We start from the raw sequence: 19,679 nt of genomic DNA, 5'->3' as shown, positions 1-19,679 counted from the left end.
CACCCTTTTTCAGTATTTTTGAAAAGAATCTAAAACTAAAGTGTTCTTAGTAAGGAGACATTGTCATGTGCTATAATGTAGGCTCCAACTAATTTTACATCTATGTTCTTATAACAATCCCATGGCAACATCGTATCTGAGTGCAAATGGCATATTGAAAATGCCATATTCTCTTAGGAACTATTTCCATTATTATACCTGTGTGTGCAAATTATACAAAACTGAAGTGATGAATAATTTAAATTTAAATAATTTAAACCGAGAGCAACAAAGTAAATGGTGTTATTGCCCTTGCAGAATTTCCCCATATTTCTTCATATAACAGCCTACATTGTGTTCTAGCCTCAGTTCCTCTGGAAAATGTTTTGCAATGTTTAATAAACTTCTGAATAGCTCCAAAATATTTATTTCTCCAGTGTGCTGTATGCTTTCTGAAGAGCGCATACAAAAAACTTTTTCCCAAATTATAAATGATGCCCCAGGGCACTTAATATGACTGGCTTGTGCACATTTAAATATATTACAGTAATTTAAGTGCTCTTCCTTTATGTAGGCTACGTTTCACTGTGGGTAAGATTGTTTTGTGAAGCTTGTTTTTTACTGTATTCAGTCTAACAAACAAATTCTTCACCCTTTCTGCCTCAGCTTCTACATATATAAAATGGGAATGATATCTTTTTCACAAGGCTGATTAAATTATCTGAAACACATTGAAATGGAAATATTTGTATATGTGTATTAAGTATTATTACTGTGACTGTGATCACAGAAAAAGGTATAGGATTGGGGTGGAGCAAAAAATCTCTGCAATTAAGGGGAATATCTTATATCACTTCATTATTAAAAATATATAACTTTTTTTTCAGGCAGTCATTACTTTCACTACTTTGTGTGTGAGATTCTAACCAAAGTCAAAGACTAAGCCCAGACTTCATCTGGAATATTCATCATATTTCCCCTTTAGATTTAAAAGTTTCTTGTGCACTTGTCACAGGGTATCTGGCCCCTTTATTGTGAGATGGGCACAGCCCCACCTGTGATGGGTAAATTGCCTTTCTTCTGAGGCTGTGGGGCAAGAGTCAGGTGGTAACCTGAAAAGTCCTTCTAACGGCCAGCTAGAGCTCATTTGAACAGGTGAATTTCCGAAAAGCAGTAGTCTCGGTAGTAGGCCCTGGTGTGGGAACAGCTGCTAAAGACTGGATCCATAAAAGAGACCTAGAGTCAGCATTGCAGTGCTAAACTTTTAGGTGACCTGCTGCCTAGTGGAATCCGCAATCTGGAGGTAGGCACCCAAGCTCCTTATACAATGCATGGGAATAGTTAGGTGCCCAAGAATGGGATTCACAAAAGCCAACATGGTAAGTTAGTAAGTGATCTAGTTAGAAATGCGTTAGATTTCCTGTTGTTTAGTAGCTGGTAAAATAAGCGGTGCTGGATGGAATGTATATTCCTGTTTTTGTGTCTTTTTGTAACTTAAGATTTTGCCTAGAGGGATTCTCTATGTTTTGAATCTGATTACCCTGTAAGGTATTTATCATCCTGATTTTACAGAGGTGATTCTTTTACCTTTTCTTTAATTAAAATTCTTCATTTAAGAACCTGATTGCTTTTTTCATCGTTCTTAAGATCCAAGGGTTTGGGTCTGTGTTCACCTATGCAAATTGGTGAGGATTCTTATCAAGCCTTCCCCAGGAAAGGGGGTGTAGGGCTTGCGGGGGATATTTTGGGGGAAGACTTCTCCAAATGGGCTCTTTCCCTGTTCTTTGTTTAAAACGCTTGGTGGTGGCAGCATACGGTTCAAGGACAAGGCAAAGTTTGTACCTTAAGGAAGTTTTTAACCTAAGCTGGTAAGAATAAGCTTAGGGGGTCTTTCATGCAGGTTCCCACATCTGTATCCTAGAGTTCAGAGTGGGGAAGGAACCTGCCACCTAACCCAGCCAATAGGTAGGGGTGGGGCTTAATGGGAGGAAGTTAGTTACAGAGGCACTTCTCTCCCCTGGGGGACTCCTCTCCTGAAGATAGGCATCTTAACCAGGTCAGTCATTTCTCACAAAAAACTGTGGAGGAGGAGGAGGAGGAGGTCTTTTACACAATAGCCCAGTGGTTCGAGCACTCACCCAGGATGTGGGGGAGACAGGTTCAAGTCCCCACTCTGCCTGATATAGAGCATGGACTCAAACACAGTTCTTCTGCCTTCCAGGACAGTGCCTTAACCATTGGGCTATGAGGTATTCTCAGGCAGGAAGGTAGAGTGTCTCCGTCTTTGGTGTTGACGCTGTTCCACTTTGAATGAATAACCACTCATTGAGAAAGAGAGAGTGAGTGAGTGACTGACTGATTCTATAGCCCTCTGGTTGGGACTCTCACCTGGGATGTGAGACCCCCCAACTGCAAGACCTTGTTCCACTGAATATGTGAGCATTTATACAAAGTGGAACAGCTTCAACAGGAGATATTGAGACAGAGAACAAAAAAGTAAAAGGGGTTTACTTTTCTTCCTGGTTGAGAAGTTACTGAACATTTAGAGCCATTGAATAGAAAGTTGAGAGAGGGAATTATGTTGGCTTCCTTATGAAAATAAATACAAATAATTCATTGGCATTGAACTATTTTTATCTGTTGCCCTTATGTAATTTGGTAGGCATAGTATCTTGTTTGGAGGCATTGGAAGTCACCCAAAAGAATCATATGGGCTAGCTTTGGTGCAATTTGTGTCAGTTGGTATCACACTTCAAGAAAGAAAGCTAAAGCATATGTGTGGTCACAACCAATCCTTGTCATTGTGCCATGAAAGCCTTGGGATTTGTGATCAAAGCATCAGACTAATCATGAATTGCAGTATAACCTTTGGCTGAACCTTTCAAATTTTGATTTCAAGAGGTGATGCATTGCATTAAACCTTGTTACCTAGCTCTTTCCTACCTATATCTTTAAGCAATGCAAATTCATACTTAGTTGGTAAATTGGAAGAAAGTGCAAATTGCAAATGCCAAGCTGCTCTGTCGTTATTTACTTATCAGTTCAGCACTGATGCTTTTAAAAATGAGAAACGTATGTTTTTTATCCAGAGCCTAGTATTCTGTTCTGATGAATAAAAAGCATACTTAATTTTGTAAAACTACATTTTAAAGTATTGGACAGACATGAACTTTGACTCTGTTAACTACACTTAGACTGTCAGTGCAGATAATTTTGAGCTGCTGTATAAAATAGCAAATAAGGATAAAGAAAAGGAGTACTTGTGGCACCTTAGAGACTAACCAATTTATTTGAGCATGAGCTTTCGTGAGCTACAGCTCACTTCATCGGATGCATCCGATGAAGTGAGCTGTAGCTCACGAAAGCTCATGCTCAAATAAATTGGTTAGTCTCTAAGGTGCCACAAGTACTCCTTTTCTTTTTGCAAATACAGACTAACACGGCTGTTACTCTCAAATAAGGATAGTTCTGCAATCTTTAGGATGGAAAATGTTCTTGATCTGAGATTGCATTAAGTTGCACAATGCAATGTCAAATACAGTAGGTTTGTGAATGTTCAGGTTACCTTTTCTGAGGCATGCCTGTAACTATGTTTCTTCTACAAATGAATGAATACACACCTATGTGTATGAAAAGATTTGTCATCTTTTGTTTCTGTAACTACACTATAGCTATAAATCGATATATCTTGAAAATTCATAATATATCATGACTTCAGTCTGTTTGATAATCAGTGGTTGGTCTGCAATTACCTCTGAAGAGTGAAAGGGATAATTAGACTGACCAATCATCCTCAGTTTTATACATTGTACAACACTGAATTCTAATAGTTGAAGACTGAAAGATAATATGAATCTTTATTAATCACTTTTTAAACCACATTGCTTTATACGTATTTATAAAACACTCACGAATTTGGTTTTACTGGTACTCCACAACAGGATTAGACTGCAAGCTCTTTGAAGCAGGGGCAGTCTTTTTGTTCTGTTTTTGTACAGCACCTGGCAAAATGGAATCCGGATCCATGACTGGGGCTCCTAGAGCCACCACAATACAAATAATAATCATCATTAATTATTATGCACCATAAATACTGCATAGTGCTTTGTGGTATTTTGAAAGATACATTCTCCTTTGATTTTCCTGATATTTTAAAAATAGTATTTCTCCTGAATTTTAAGACTCTGTGTGTGTGTGTGTGTGTGTGTGTGTGTGTGTGTGTGTGTGTGTGTGTGTGTGAGAGAGAGAGAGAGAGAGAACACACAAGTGAGCAAGCTGGAATAAGATAATCCAACTCCAGTGCCACTTGGAAATAGCTAGCATCAGGAAGCTTCCATCTTTTTTCCCTTTATACCTCTCTCCCGCTACCTCCCTGATAAATCAGAAGAAATGTATTTAAAAATATATAGCTCTAACAGCTACATCCCCAATGCACTTTCTTTAAATTGGTTTTCTGGATGAGCATTTGATTTATTGCATGGAATCATGGAGTTATGAGACATTCTGTTAGCTGACCCCTAAGCTTTGGTGACCAGCATGCATGTTGTGGAGTACTACGGGGAAAATATATAAAAACACCATGTATTTTATATTCATGTATAAAATTTGGGAAATCCAACGTCTTTGTGGGCAGATTGAACTGCCTCTCCTACTCCAATGTCCCTGGTAGGGGGGTGTTGTTTGAAATGGAAGCCAGTCTTGTATCTTTTGTGTCCTATCATATTAGCATTGTAAAGGAAAGCAAGATTATGCTGGCAATGGGTGTCTGAATTCATAACTGGTGTTGGAGTATTTTGTGAATCATATGAAGGAGATTCACTCATCCTTCATCATTATCCTGAATCAGGCTGGTGGCAGCAAACATTTAGTAGCTTAATGCTCATGAACGGAAATGCTTTCTTGGTGAGCTAGCTGCAAGGCTAAACTCATGAGCATTGCATAGTTTGAGTCAGTGTTACTCTGAACCCGGCTTTCATGGGTAAAGTGCCTCTGTGCTTTAGCAAAATACTACTCATTGTCTGCTGTAACTGGTGTGGACTGCCTCAGGCTCTTAAGGATGAGCTACACAAGATAAATTGCTACTGGAAAATGGATACACTTTTGGAGGGGGCACAAGGCCTAACTGACATTTAAAACTTACTATTTTTCAGCCAGTCAGGAGTGTCCCTGGTGGGCAACAGACTATTTCAATAGATCAGGAAGCATAGGAGGAGGCTGAAAATTAATATGATTTTACTATAAATAAGATTTTGGAGTTAAAAATAAAATTATTTAATGTATAACCATTGGAAATTTACAGTATGGCCCCAGGCCTTAGCCCTCCACTTAGTTTTTATCTGTTAAAATTTCTTTCTAATACAAGATTTGGGGAGGGAGGGTGAGAAAGAGTGCATACTTGAATCCCCAACTTTGATGTGAGTTTTCAGAATAGTAAAGAAACTTGAACCTCCGCTAAGTTGCTGAAGAATCCTAAGATCCTGCAAGTTTTATTAGCCAAATAGAAAAAGTGCCTAGTTTGCAAAGACATCTTCTTGCTTCTGACCTCCAGTTCATCAGCCTCTCCGCAAGTGAAAGTGTCATGTCTGTTCAAATGACATCAGCAAATCTGCAGTTCATTGTCACACTGAGTCTGTTGTGGTACCTTATGGCAGAGTTTGTCAAATTTTCAAAGTTAGTGACCCCTGTCCAGACCAAAAAAATACTTTGTGACTCTTTCTCTCAAAACTTCTAACTCTGACCATGAGCAGGTGAAGTTTTATAACTATAGTCACACTTGAAATAATGGAGTGAGAACTTTCAAGGATCCTGCAATTAAGGACCTCCGGGGTAGGGTTTCTCAAACTGTAGGTCTTTGGAGACTGTGAAAAAATGTACATTTTGAAAGAAAAAGTCTGTACAGTAGTCCTGTAATGGCACATCCATTTAAGACAACCATGTTGCTGTAACTTGAGGGCCACAGCTGGTAGAAGATGTGTGCATGCTCAGCAAGCTGCTAGAGCCTCTGCAAATAATAGTATGAAATTGGCACCTGTATATGTGCCTACATGTATGCAAAACAGTATAGGTCAAAAATCATTATTGTGGTAGACAAAGTGCAAGTAGCCAAACACATAGAAAATATGTCACCAAACTAAAACACTGGATGTGTTGGTTATAATAACGAAGCTCCATGGACACTACCGAGACTTCCATGATGGTAGTCAGTAATTGCTAGAATTTGTATAACCCTATGTTCAGTGTGTGTTATGTCTCTCTCTCTCTGTGCTTGTTCTGCAGAGAATAAGGCTTGGTTTACAGTACCAATTTATGCCAGTATAACTATGTCGCTCAGGGGTTAGAAAATCCTGAGTGACAATAGTTATATCCACCTAACCCCCAGTGTAGACATCACTATGTCAGTGGGAGAAGCTCTCCCATCGGCGTAGTTAGCGTCTTCACTGAGCGCTACAGCCGTGCAGCTGGGCCACTGCAGCACTGTAAGGGTAGACAAACCCTCAGTCCGTTACAGCTGCCAACTAGGGGGCATAACCCTTTATCTTAAGCTATAGAAGCTCATGGCTTAGCTTTGGAGGTAATGAGTTCATTCCCTGATAATGACCAAGATAATAGCCGCTATGTTTGGTTCTGCTGGGCACTATACCGGAAGCCAGAAGACCAAGGTTTATTATTCACAGCTCTGCTATTACTATTGACATCTGTGTTACCATTGAGCAAACTGCTTTTAACCGCACAGTGCCTCAGTTTCCCCAATTGTACAAAGAGGATAGTGATACTTCCTTTAGAGTGCTTAGCGATCTAGGGGTAAAAAATTCTATATAAAATGACTGTATTATTTTTTTTTTCATGAAAAGGACAATGGAACATTGCTCCAGTGATGGCTCAGAAAAAAACAAAACAAAATGGTTTTACACAGATTCAAAACCATATTATCTAGAGTGTCTGAAATGCTCTCTGCTGAAAATATGAAGCCTTCCACATCACAATCCAATATCTACTTGCTGAGACCTTTAATAATTCATCTTGGGTGGCAGGCTTAATCTAATTTACTGACATCCTTGGGCACCTAAATGAGCTGAACTCTTCTCTAGAGGCAGAATAAAATATATTCTGTTTATGCACAACAGGGAGACACATCTATAAGAAAATGTAGAAGTTGGTCTTTCCATGTGCAGGAAGGAAACTCGGCTTTGTTTGTTCTTGTTTTGTGCTATGAGGGAGCTGAAGAACCATTTGGGAACCATTAGAATTTATCTGGTGTGGGATGATCTTTAGATAATCCACAAAGGGGAAAGAGATGGATTAATAACCCCTTCATCCAACATGCTGTTCACTTGGCAACACTGACTGGGCTACTGCAAGACAACCTGTCCTGGAACAAGATCCTGCAACTTAATTTCTCTAGATAGCCAATGTCTGAGGGAGCTGGGATTGTTTAGTCTGCGGAAGAGAAGAATGAGGGGGGATTTGATAGCTGCTTTCAACTACCTGAAAGGGGGTTCCAAAGAGGATGGCTCTAGACTGTTCTCAATGGTAGCAGATGACAGAACGAGGAGTAATGGTCTCAAGTTGCAATGGGGGAGGTTTAGATTGGATATTAGGAAAAACTTTTTCACTAAGAGGGTGGTGAAACACTGGAATGCGTTACCTAGGGAGGTGGTAGAATCTCCTTCCTTAGAGGTTTTTAAGGTCAGGCTTGACAAAGCCCTGGCTGGGATGATTTAACTGGGAATTGGTCCTGCTTCGAGCAGGGGGTTGGACTAGATGACCTTCTGGGGTCCCTTCCAACCCTGATATTCTATGATTCTATGATTCCGCTTAGTTTCTGTCTCTAAAGGAGTGCCACTCATCTTTAGTTGCAGAAGTCTTTAAAGTTCTTATTCTACTTTTGTCATCATATCTTTGTATCACAAGCTGCTGCTGATTTTAAAATAATTGTAGGTTGTGTATTTTTTGCTTTCAGAATCATGGGGAACATCTTCCAGTAGCAAAACAACCTTATCCATTACAATGAATTGTTCGTATTTTAATGATTTGGGGCTTCGTTTCTCATCAAAATTTACTTTTCAAAACTTCATAATTAGATGCTATTCTGTTATGATTATGATTACAAATTTTTTCTCATTCATGGTTAAGGTTAATCTTGGAGTTCATTTTGTAGCTTGGAAGGAGATCACTTGCTCTGAAAACTTGAAGAAACCTGTCTAGCCCACTGTATTAACAGTACTGAGGTAGCATACTATGCATTCTGAACTTTTGTCTGGGTCAAAAGTTAAGTTCTTCAAATTCTTCCATTGTTTCATCTTGGCTTTTGCTCAGCCCCAAGAAGCTCTGCCAAGGTCTTGGTAGTGCCGTTGGTGATATGCCTCAGAGGTAAAAACAACCTACAGTCTCAGTCACTCCCTAAAAATTAGCGTTTTCTGGAATTTCAGTCAGGAGGTGTTAGACATGAACAGTAAATTAATTAGTTTATACTGAATGCACACAGACACTATCAGAGAAGTGTCCTTGGTTTTGCATTTGGGCCTTTGATTTCTACATTAATGTGTTGTGTTGGGACTGGATGGTGCTCCGAGACCTGCTGCCTCCTTTTGCTTGATCCCATATATGCATGAAAAATTAGGCTATTCAGAACTTAAGACATCCTTATAATGCCTCATTGCCCTTATCCTAGATTTCTGGATATGATAGCCTATGTTCATCTGGATTTCCTCATGCAAGTTCCAAGTCCTTTCAACTGTTCCGAGGATGGTCTGATTGCTGAGACCTCAGATGGTTGCTGAGATCTTAGAGGATGTATGAGGAGATGGGAGTACCAGGAAATGTTGCTTTTAAGTCACTTCTATATGAATAATTGTTGCTAAATGATACTTTCCAAAAGAGATCTTGTTACTCACATATTATTTGTAACAGTTCTTTCATTTTTTTATTTGGGTCAGATAAAGCTGTTAGGGTACAACTGACTGCTAGTTATACATTCATCTGTGATGTAGGCCGCACTTCAAGCCACTGGGAGAGGCAACTCCTTTAGCAAGATTCACCATTTAATCTTCCCTCTCCCCTATTAAGCACATAAAAATCTGATTTCACTTGTAGTTTAATCATTTTATCTGCAGTTTGTCCATAGATTTTAATCCCTAAAATTTTCATGTTCATGTAAATTGCCCTTCTGGTATTCTTTGGACTCTCTGTGAATAAGAAGCTTCGTAGTCTAGAAGTGACAAGGCTACCAAATTTATTTTCTCATCACTAATTATTTTCAAAATCTAATTTAGTCCACTTTTAAAATGACATGGAGAAAAGGGCTGAAATTATATATTCAACCTGTTTTTGTATTTTTGCCTAGTAAGGGATTAGCACTGCATAATTTTCTCATGCATCCTCAGTAAATCCTACAGAATAGAGTAAAATATTTGCATACTCATATAACTGGTGTTGGCTAGCAGTGTTTAACTGCTAAGTAATCACCTCTTAAGTACATCAGTGTTGAATGGAAATTTTCATCCAGTTCTTATTAAAAGCATAGCAAACCATTTATCAAAATACATATAGTACCTTTGTATACATTTTGGTTTTGTATAATTTTCATTAACATAATTAATATGTTAATATATAATTTGTTTAAACTAACAAATATCCAGAAAAAGAATCCCACTACATAAAAGAGAATTTCAACAGGATAACAATCCAGTGATAAAGTTAATTACTTTGTTAATTAAATTAAGACCTTGAATGGAAACCTGATGAGAATTTTGGGTGGGGGGGAGGGAGAGAATTTAGTGCAATTTGTTGAGAGAAATAACATATGTTAAGGGCACAACAGCAAACTATCCCAATGCAAAGGAAATATAGGAAGAATAGTGAGAGGCCAATATGGCTCCTTCAGGAGCTCTTTAATAGTCTGAAAATCAAAAAAGAATCCTATAGAAAGTGGAAACATGGGCAAATAGCTGAAGACAAAAGAATAGCACGAGCATATGTGTACAAAACGAAAAAGGCTAAGACACAAAATGAGTTACACCTAGCAAGGGAAATAAAAGGCAATACAAAGAGGTTCTATAAATATATTAGGAGCAAGAGAAAGATGAATGAAAGTGTAGGTCCACTACTTAGCAGGGGAGGAGAATTAATAACAGATAGCATCAAGAAGGCTGAGTTATTTTATGCCTGTTTTGCTCCAGTCTTCTCTAAAAAGATATTTAACACAATATCAATGAAAAGGGGGAAGGAACACAAGCCAGAACAGGGAAAGAAGAAGTTAAATAATATTTAGGTAAGTTAGATATATTCAGGTCAGCAGGACCTGATGAAATGCACGATAGGATGCTTAAGGAACTAGCTGAAGCAATCTCAAAACCATTAGTGATTATCTTTGAGAAATCATGGAGGATGGGTAAGGTTCCAGAGTACTGAAGAAGGGAAAACATAATACTTGTTTTTAAAAAGGGAAACAAGGAGAATTATAGAACAATCAGCCTAACTTTGATACCTGGAAAGGTACAAGAACAAATTATTTAATAAGTTTATAAGCACCTAAGAGATAATAGGATAATAAGTAACAGCCAACATGGATTTGACAAGAACAAATCATGCCAGACCAACCTAATTTCCTTTATGGACTGGTTTACTGCCTAGGAGATGGGGCAAGATACAATATATCTTGATTTTAGTAAAACTTTTGACACAGTGAAACATGACATTCTTATAAGCAAACTAGGGAAATATGGTTTAGATTAAATTACCATAACTTCGAAGCACAACTGGTTGGAAAACCATACTCAAAAAGTAGTAGTTAATGGTTTTCTGTCAAACTGGGAGGACATACCTAGTTGAATTCTGCAGGGATCTGTTCTGGGTCTTGTACTAATCAATATTTTCATTGATGACTTGGATAATGGACTGGAGAATGTCTTTATAAAATTTGAAAATGATACCAAACTTGGGAGGAGTCCCAAACATTTTGAAGGAAAGGATTAGAATTCAAAACAACTTTGGCAAATTGGAGAGAATTGGTCTGAAATCAACAAAATAAAATTCAATAAAGACAAGTGCAAAGTATTACGCTTTGGAAGAAAAACATAAAATGGGGAATAACTGGCTAGGCAGTAGTACTGCTGAAAAGGATCTGGGGGTTATACTGGATCACAAACTGAATATGAGTCAGCAGCGTGACGCAGTTATGAAAAAGGCTTATATCATTCTGGGGTATATTAACAGAAGTGTCATATGTAAAAAACAGGAGGTAATTGTTCCTCTGCACTCAGCACTGGTGAGGCCTCTCCTGGAGTGCTGTGTCCCGCTCTGTGTGCCACACATTAAGAAATTGGAGAGAGTATAGAGGAGAGTCACAATATTGAAAGAAGTTTAGAACACCTCAGCTATGAAGAAAAGGTTTAAAAAAAAACCTGGTAGTCCTGAGAAAAGAAGACTAAGGGGTGACCTGATAACAGTGTTCAAGTATTTTAAGAGCTGCTATAAAGAAAACAGTGATCAATAATTGTTCTCCATGTCCATTGAAGGTAGGACAAAAAGTAATGGCCTTAATCTGCAGGTTAGATACTACAAAAAACTTTCTAACTATAAGGGTTGTTAAGCTCTGGAATAGGCTTCCAAGGGAGGCTGTGGAGTCCACATCACTGAGGATTTTACGAACAGGTTAGACAAACACCTGTCAGGGATGGTCTAGGTCAGTGGTTCTCAGCCATGGGTACACATACTCCTGGGGGTACGCAGAGGTCTCCAGGGAGTACTCAACTCATCTAGATCAGTGTTTCTCAACCAGGGGGTTGCAGCCCTCATGGGGGTCACGGGATGGGTTTAGGGGGATCACAAGTGCAGGCTGGCATTAAGGGGTGGCAAGCAAGGCAATTGCCTGGGGCCCCCACGCCAGAGGGGGCCCCACAAAGCTAAGCTACATGCTTCAATCCTGCCACTTGGGGCTCAGGCTTCAGACAAAGCTCACAAGTTAAAAATAGGCTCAAGTATCACACTAAAATGTAAGTACAATATTTCTATTCCAGTTGATTTATTTGGCAATTATTTGGTAAAAATGAGAAAGTAAGCAATTTTCAGTAATAGTGTGCTGCGACACTTTTGTATTTTTGGGTCTGATTTTGTAAGCAAGTAGTTTTTAAGTGAGGTGAAACTTGGGGACAAATCAGCCTGAGAAATCAGACAATTCAGCCTGGAAAGGCTGAGAACCATTCGTTTAGGCCTACTTGTTCCTGCTTCTGTGTGAAGGGATGGACTAGATGACCTCTTGAGATCCCTTCCAGCTCTACGTTTCTGTAGATATGTAACAGAAAAGATATGATACTGTGGGTACTTAGAGACTAATTGATATGGCCAATTGATATGGAAGAAACAGACATTATATGTAAAGCTTCTAAAGTGGTATTTTAACCAATTGTACCAACTGCACCATTTAGGTCCTGTAGCAAAGGAAACAAATCATGGCAATGAGAGTGCTGGACTGGACTTCTAGTGTGCATTTTGTAGCTTTTATTAGTGCATTTTTGGCTGGCGATAGTAAGACCTTTAATATTGCTTAAAGGGACTGTGAAATAGTTTAGGTCCCAAATTTGATCTCTTCTAAAATGTTTTTTGGCTGGGGATTTGACTCACTGATTCTAAATACCTCTACAGTTCATCTGTTTCTCTTTCAAAATACACTACTCTTATCATCTAGAAATCAAGGACAAAATAAAACAGGGCTTCTATAAGATGTAACAGATTGCATTCTGTGTGTCTTTCTGTGCTCTGTAGCATATGTTAAAAACAATTCCCAGTGCTCAGCTGATAATCCTCATCGATGCTGCTTCATAATAACAAAATTAAAAAAGCAAGTTTCCTTAGAAATCAGTGTTGTCCATTTGGGAAAAGACAGTTGTTAAAATAGGTTGCATTCCAACATATATGGAATTAGGAAATCATTGAAATTGAAATTCCTGACACAGTAAGCCCTAACATCTGAAGTCTATCATGGAAAGGCCTATTTAAATACTATGTGCTAGATTCTATCACCTTACTCATATTGAGTAACACCTGACTCTCTCAGTAGTTCATTGATGTCAAAAGCACTAAAAAAGGAATGAGACACTACTGAATGTAAAAAGAAAAGTAGTATTTGTGGCACCTTAGAGACTAACCAATTTATTTGAGCATAAGCTTTCGTGAGCTACAGCTCACTTCATCGGATGCATTCAGTGGAAAATACAGTGGGGAGATTTATATACATAGAGAACATGAAACAATGGGTGTTACCATACACACTGTAAGGAGAGTGATCACTTAAGGTGAGCGATTACCAGCAGGAGAGCCAGGGGAAAAAACCTTTTGTAGTGATAATCAAGGTGGGCCATTTCCAGCAGTTGACAAGAACATCTGAGGAACAGTGCGGGGGGGTGTGGAGGAATAAACATGGGGAAATAGTTTTACTTTGTGTAATGACCCATCCACTCCCAGTCTCTATTCAAACCTAAGTTAATTGTATCCAGTTTGCAAATTAATTTCAATTCAGCAGTCTCTCCTTGGAGTCTGTTTTTGAAGTTTTTTTGTTGAAGAAATGCAACTTTTAGGTCTGTAATCAAGTGACCAAAGAGACTGAAGTGTTCTCCAACTGGTTTTTGAATGTTATAATTCTTGACATCTGATTTGTGTCCATTTATTCTTTTACGTAGAGACTGAATGTAAGAATAACAAAATTTACCCTGTAGAATTGATTTTCATTAAAAATGATTTCACTGTTTTATTCCTGTTTCTAATCCCTGAAAGTATTTTAATAAAGAAAATGCTTGAAGTGATTTTCAAGGTGAATATTTAGGACTACCACATGAAAATAATCAGACAATTTTGCAGTCCCCTGTGAAATCTTACAAACAAAAGAAGCATCAAACAACTCTATAGTAATTTTCATTCAATAGATAAATAAAATGCTGTTACAGTTTAGTGTGGAAGTTGCCCATTTGGTGTGAAACTCTGGGTGGGGAGGTGAACCACATTTAGGTCTCTGTCACACGTAGGTGTATGCTAACTTCGATCCCATGAGTAGTCCCATTGTTGTCAGTAGAACTACTCACATGAGTAAGTGATTGCAGGATCAGGGCAATACTGTGCACATGCTATGATCCTTTTAAGAAAAAATAAATGTAGCATAAACAATGTTTTTGAACTTATTTTCAGTCAGAAGTAAACATTTATGGCCAAGTAAGAAGTCCTCCAGAATAGGCTTCTAGTAGCAGCACAAACAATGCCATTATTTTAAAGTAAAAAGAAAAGGAGGACTCGTGGCACCTTAGAGACTAACCAATTTATCTGAGCATAAGCTTTTGTGAGCTACAGCTCACTTTATCGGATGCATTCAGTGGAAAATACAGTGCGGAGATTTATATACACACAGAACATGAAAAAATGGGTGTTTATCATGCACACTGTAAGGAGAGTGATCACTTAAGATGAGCTATTACCAGCAGGAGAGTGGGGCTGGGGGGGAGAAAACCCTTTGTAGTGATAATCAAGATGGGCCATTTCCAGCAGTAAGAATGTCTGAGGAACAGCGGGGGGGGGGGGGGGGAATAAACATGGGGAAATAGTTTTACTTTGTGTAATGACACATCCACTCCCAGTCTCTATTCAAGCCTAAGTTAATTGTATCCAATTTGCAAATTAATTCCAATTCAGCAGTCTCTCATTGGAGTCTGTTTTTGAAGTCTTTTTGTTGAAGAATTGCCACTTTTAGGTCAGAAATCGAGTGACCAGAGAGATTGAAGTGTTCTCCGACTGGTTTATGAATGTTATAATTCTTGACATCTGATTTGTGTCCATTTATTCTTTTACGTAGAGACTGTCCAATGTACATGGCAGAGGGGCATTGCTGGCACATGATGGCATATATCACCTTGGTAGATGCGCAGGTGAACGAGCCTCTGATAGTGTGGCTGATGTTATTAGGCCCTGTGATGGTGTCCCCTGAATAGATATGTGGACACAGTTGGCAACGGGCTTTGTTGCAAGGATAGGTTCCTGGATTAGTGGTTCTGTTGTGTGGTGGGTGGTTGCTGGTGAGTATTTGCTTCAGGTTGGGGGACCGTCTGTAGGCAAGGACTGGCCTGTCTCCCAAGATTTGTGAGAGCGATGGGTCGTCCGTCAGGTAATAGCTCATCTTAAGTGATCACTCTCCTTACAGTGTGCATGATAAACACCCATTTTTTCATGTTCTGTGTGTATATAAATCTCCTCACTGTATTTTCCACTGAATGCATCCGATGAAGTGAGCTGTAGCTCACAAAAGCTTATGCTCAAATAAATTGGTTAGTCTCTAATGTGCCACAAGTACTCCTTTTCTTTTTGTGAATACAGACTAACAGGGCTGCTACTCTGAAACCTATTTTAAAGTACTGACCTTGCTAAGGAGGCCATCATCAGAAGTGTAAAAATTTGTAAGCGTGATAAGGATGTAATCTTTGAGTATTGTCCTTTAACATGCCTCAGTTGAAATTATCTTTAGGTGCAAAGATGCCAGATTCTCTGTTGCCCTGCATTGTGTGTACTCCTTTATACCAGTGCAAAGTGACAGTAAAGCGGGTATAAAGTACTACCAAATCAGAATGGTAGTTTACAGCTACTTTGCACTCACTTTGCCTCTGTGTAAATGACACCAGTTGGTTAGGGCAACAAAATCAGGCCCCTGATATTTAAGAGAGGCCTTTGCTTGTTATAAAGAAAAACAGCTTTACTTTGGTACTGTAGAGATCTTCCTGAAAACTAGTAATTGAAGTTATGAAATCATTTATATAAAAGGTTTTTTAATTGGGGGAAATTAACAGAAGTAACTGATTGTTTTTAAGTAGCTACCTTTCAGCATAGCATATTTCTGCATAATTTAATGAAAGCCATGTGTATTCTACAAAGCCAAATGTTTTCTGATCTTGCAGAATCAAATGAGTAGTTGTGTTTTTATATATTTAAAAAGTCATCAGTCACATATGTGATGAGCTTATGTTTAAAATATTTAGCATCATACTATGTGCTAATATTTGCGGTGTAAGTTGATGTATTTCTCTGTTATTGAATTAATAGTAGCCTTTCTTCCTTTATGTGAGATGTAAAATGATGAATTTGATGAAACTTTGGTATTAGACCTCTTTCATTTAACTTTGCTACAACTCCCTTCCTTATTTGTCCAATTAACTGGTTTCAAACTTCTTCTTATCAGGTACTTGTCAGGCATTTGGTATACAAGCTCATTTTTACCCTGTTTAGTTAATTAAGGTGACTGTAAACAAAAATATGTACAATTCAAAGTCATGCAGTGTTTCACACAAGGATGGAGGTGATAATAGCTCAATTCCTGCTAGATCTTTCCTGTCTTTGCTCTGCTACTTCAGACTGACCTTGTCCACAATCTGATGACCTCCCTATTGCACTCAGCTTTTGGAAAGCTGCTCTGCCATAGCTAGCCCTGAGGGGGTATCTGGGAGACCACTGATCCATTGACCCATGTCAAGACTGGATTTCAAATCTGATCTACTTGGGCCTCTGACATAGCTACACACAGGGGTCCACTGCACATAAAAGCCAACAGAACAGCCTGTATTTTTCTGCTGGTTAAGTGGCATGCAGTTTCCACTTGTTACACGGAATACCAGTTTTACACTAGTCACTTGCTGTGAAATTAATTTCCTGAAGCAATTACTAATATTGATCTGTTCCATTCAGAGGAGGGAATTCTCCAATTTAGCAGCATAACGTTTTTCTAAATCTATCCAATTATCACCTTTACTTGCTGTGTTTCCTAAGACTGAATGTTAATGTCCCCTTTTAAAAAATGCTTTAAAATACATCAAAGGCAAAAAAAAAAAACCCATAATTTCTACATAGGCATTTTCTAAATAAATGTAATGTTTGCATCACCCAGTTCAAATTACAAAAATCTGGAAATAAAAAAATTAGTTATGGTTCTAATAGCAACATTAACTAGACCACATTGTATACATCCTGCATATTATGCGATAAATATATATTATAGAATAGACCGCAATATATTAAGTTACACATTTAATTAAAAAGGAAAAATATACATTACATATATGCAGTAGGTTGGTTTGCAGTGTTGTTGTAGCCATGTTACTCCCAGGATATTGGAGAGACAAAGTGGGTGAGGTAATATTTTTTACTGGAGTAAACTCTAACATTTGCAATAAGGTAACCGTACTATTGAAATTTGACTTTTCCTGACATTATGTGTTTAACTGGGCCCTTAATGTTCTATTGTCTGCTTTAAATTTCCTTTTTAAAAAAAAAGTGCCTCTTAATACTAAAATTGTTCCAATTAAGCTTAGAAATTCAAACTTCATTAGTTGTGTGTGCATGATTGTTTTTCTGAAAAATTCCTGCTGTTGTAACCACTGTTGCAGCTCTGTTAGTGAGAGCACTAGTGTAGACAGGGCACTGCTGTGTTAATCACTGTGTCCTAATCTCACTCAGAGCAGATATAGACAATGATAAAACTTCTAGTTTCAGTCTTATAACAAGCTCCATGCAGGTAGACCCCTTCACTCCCACGGGAGCACCTTTGACTTCAGAGGTGCTCCCCCTGGGTGTAGTGGTCTGCCTGCATGGAGTTCATTGCAGGATCTGTCTTGAATGTTCCAGATGTTGCCACCACCAGTTGAGTTGTACTGGAGTGTTGAATACTTAACAACAACAACAACAACAGACTTTTTGACTTGTCACCTTTGTTTGGTTGGAGTTAGCAGGATTTTGAAATGGAAAAGGAAATAGAGGGCCTGATCCACTACTGCATTGCTCTAGTTTTAATCTGGTATAACTCCATAGATTTCAAACTTTACAGAAAATTTACTTTTGAGCAGGGACCAAACATGGATAATTTCAGCCCAAATGGTGAATGCTTCAGACAGTATGTGTGAGTGAATGGAATTATTACCAAGGCTATGATTCTGTCACAGAGGTCACAGATTCCATGACTTTCTGGGACTTCTTCTGGGGCAGGGCTGGAGCAGCTGTCATCCTCGGAGCAGCGGCTGCCAGAACAGCTGGCCAGTGGCCAGCCCCAGGGCTGCCACAGGAGCAGCAGCCAGGGTTGGTTCAGCCCCTCTGGGGCTGTAGTAGTAGTAGTCCGTCCCTGTTGCAGGAGCAGCTGGTGGGGCTGGAGCAGCTGCAAGCCCCAGCAGTACTCTTTGTCCCCCGTCTGCCTCCTCTCCAGGGAATTTTTTAGTAAAAATCAGGTACAGGTCTCAGGCTTCCATTAATTTTTGTTTATTGCCCGTGATCCGTCGTGACTTTTACTAAGAAATATCCATGACAGAATCGTAGCCTTAATTATTAGTGTTTTGCAACATTATAACACTTAGAGCAGGCACTGCTTGCCTGCAGTGCTATGATTACCCTTTGTACACTTAGTAGTTATTCTTTTAAACATGGGGATTGGTATGCAACTTGAAAGGAGCTGTTTTGTCTCAGGTTTCAGCCAAAATTTGTTTGCACCATGAGGTCTTAATTTATTCCTCACCTAAATGGTTTTAAAAGATTGTCTATGAATATTTGTCAGATAAACCTGTAACCAAAAACATTTTACATATGTTTTTTTAGTCAACAAAATATATTGTGAAATATTTCCTGAAAAATGGTCCTTCCATTGTGTTAAGAGCATGATCAGGGCTTCACAAACATTTAAAGCCTCTTCAGATTTGGAAAGTAATGAGAGAGGATTTCTACCTGTGAGTGTTTAATGTTCTCCGTATTGCACTCTGCCCCCCATCATTAATTCTTTATGTAACTGTGTTGTATGTTAGACTTTATATCATGATATTGTTTTTCCTTTGTATACAGGAGCTGATTCCTGAATTTTATTATCTCCCAGAGATGTTTGTCAACCTCAACAACTACAATCTAGGTGTGATGGATGATGGAACGGTGGTATCTGATGTTGAACTTCCACCATGGGCCAAAACCCCAGAAGAATTTGTTCGCATAAACAGGCTGGTAAGATGGCTATCATCTGTTGTCAGTTGAGGGCCAGGTCTCGCAACTTCTCTCCTAAAATACCTTATGACCATTTGTCCTTGTCCTCTGTGTATAGATAGAATTTGCATTAAACTATTATTGAAAATGATAATCTGATGTAATATAAGGGAGTAATGGTTTCTTACAAAGGGGTGAGGGGGAAGGTTTGTCCTCTCACTCTTCACTTTAAACTTTTTGTACATTGTGAAGACAAATATTTGCGTGGGGGGGATATTGTAAAGAAAAAGTAGAGTAGGGGGTGGCTACATAATTCTTTTTTACATTCAGGTCTTGTATACCTTCAAAAGACTCGATGATTGAAGGACTAATGAAATTGTCCTATCACAAGAGACTGAAAATTGATTGATTTTCATTCAAGGAGGCTGTTTAAAATGTATATTTTTATTGGATTTTTTTTAACACTTATTTAACTCCAGTGTCTAATGAACCTTTGGGAGAAGTGGTGTCTTTCTTAAAGAGTCAGTGCCCCCACCCCTTCCATTAAGGGAGTGTTTTTCAGACATTTGAAAGCTGAGCTGCCCTTCAGGAAAATAACACCAATCACCCCCCTCACCCTCTTGTAATTGTGACGTGGTTTTAAAGGCCTACACATCTTAATTTATACATTGTCTATGTCCCACCTCTTCCCCCTAATCCCTCCCAGGGAGTCCTTCCCTCCT

The 19,679-nt window shown here is 38.7% G+C and overlaps 1 protein-coding gene across 1 annotated transcript in view; it reads left to right on the top strand.

Moving 5' to 3' along the window:
* LRBA (LPS responsive beige-like anchor protein) overlaps nucleotides 1–19,679 on the top strand; it is a 558,416-nt gene that overhangs the window by 406,811 nt on the left and 131,926 nt on the right. The window contains exon 47 of the mRNA XM_074950978.1: nucleotides 18,826–18,978. Coding sequence (XP_074807079.1) covers nucleotides 18,826–18,978 — 153 coding nt within the window. The remainder of the gene's footprint in view (nucleotides 1–18,825; nucleotides 18,979–19,679) is intronic.

The sequence above is a fragment of the Natator depressus genome, chromosome 4 (assembly GCF_965152275.1).
Source record: "Natator depressus isolate rNatDep1 chromosome 4, rNatDep2.hap1, whole genome shotgun sequence".
Lineage (NCBI taxonomy): Eukaryota > Metazoa > Chordata > Testudines > Cheloniidae > Natator > Natator depressus.
This window is presented reverse-complemented; position numbering and strand designations above follow the sequence as displayed.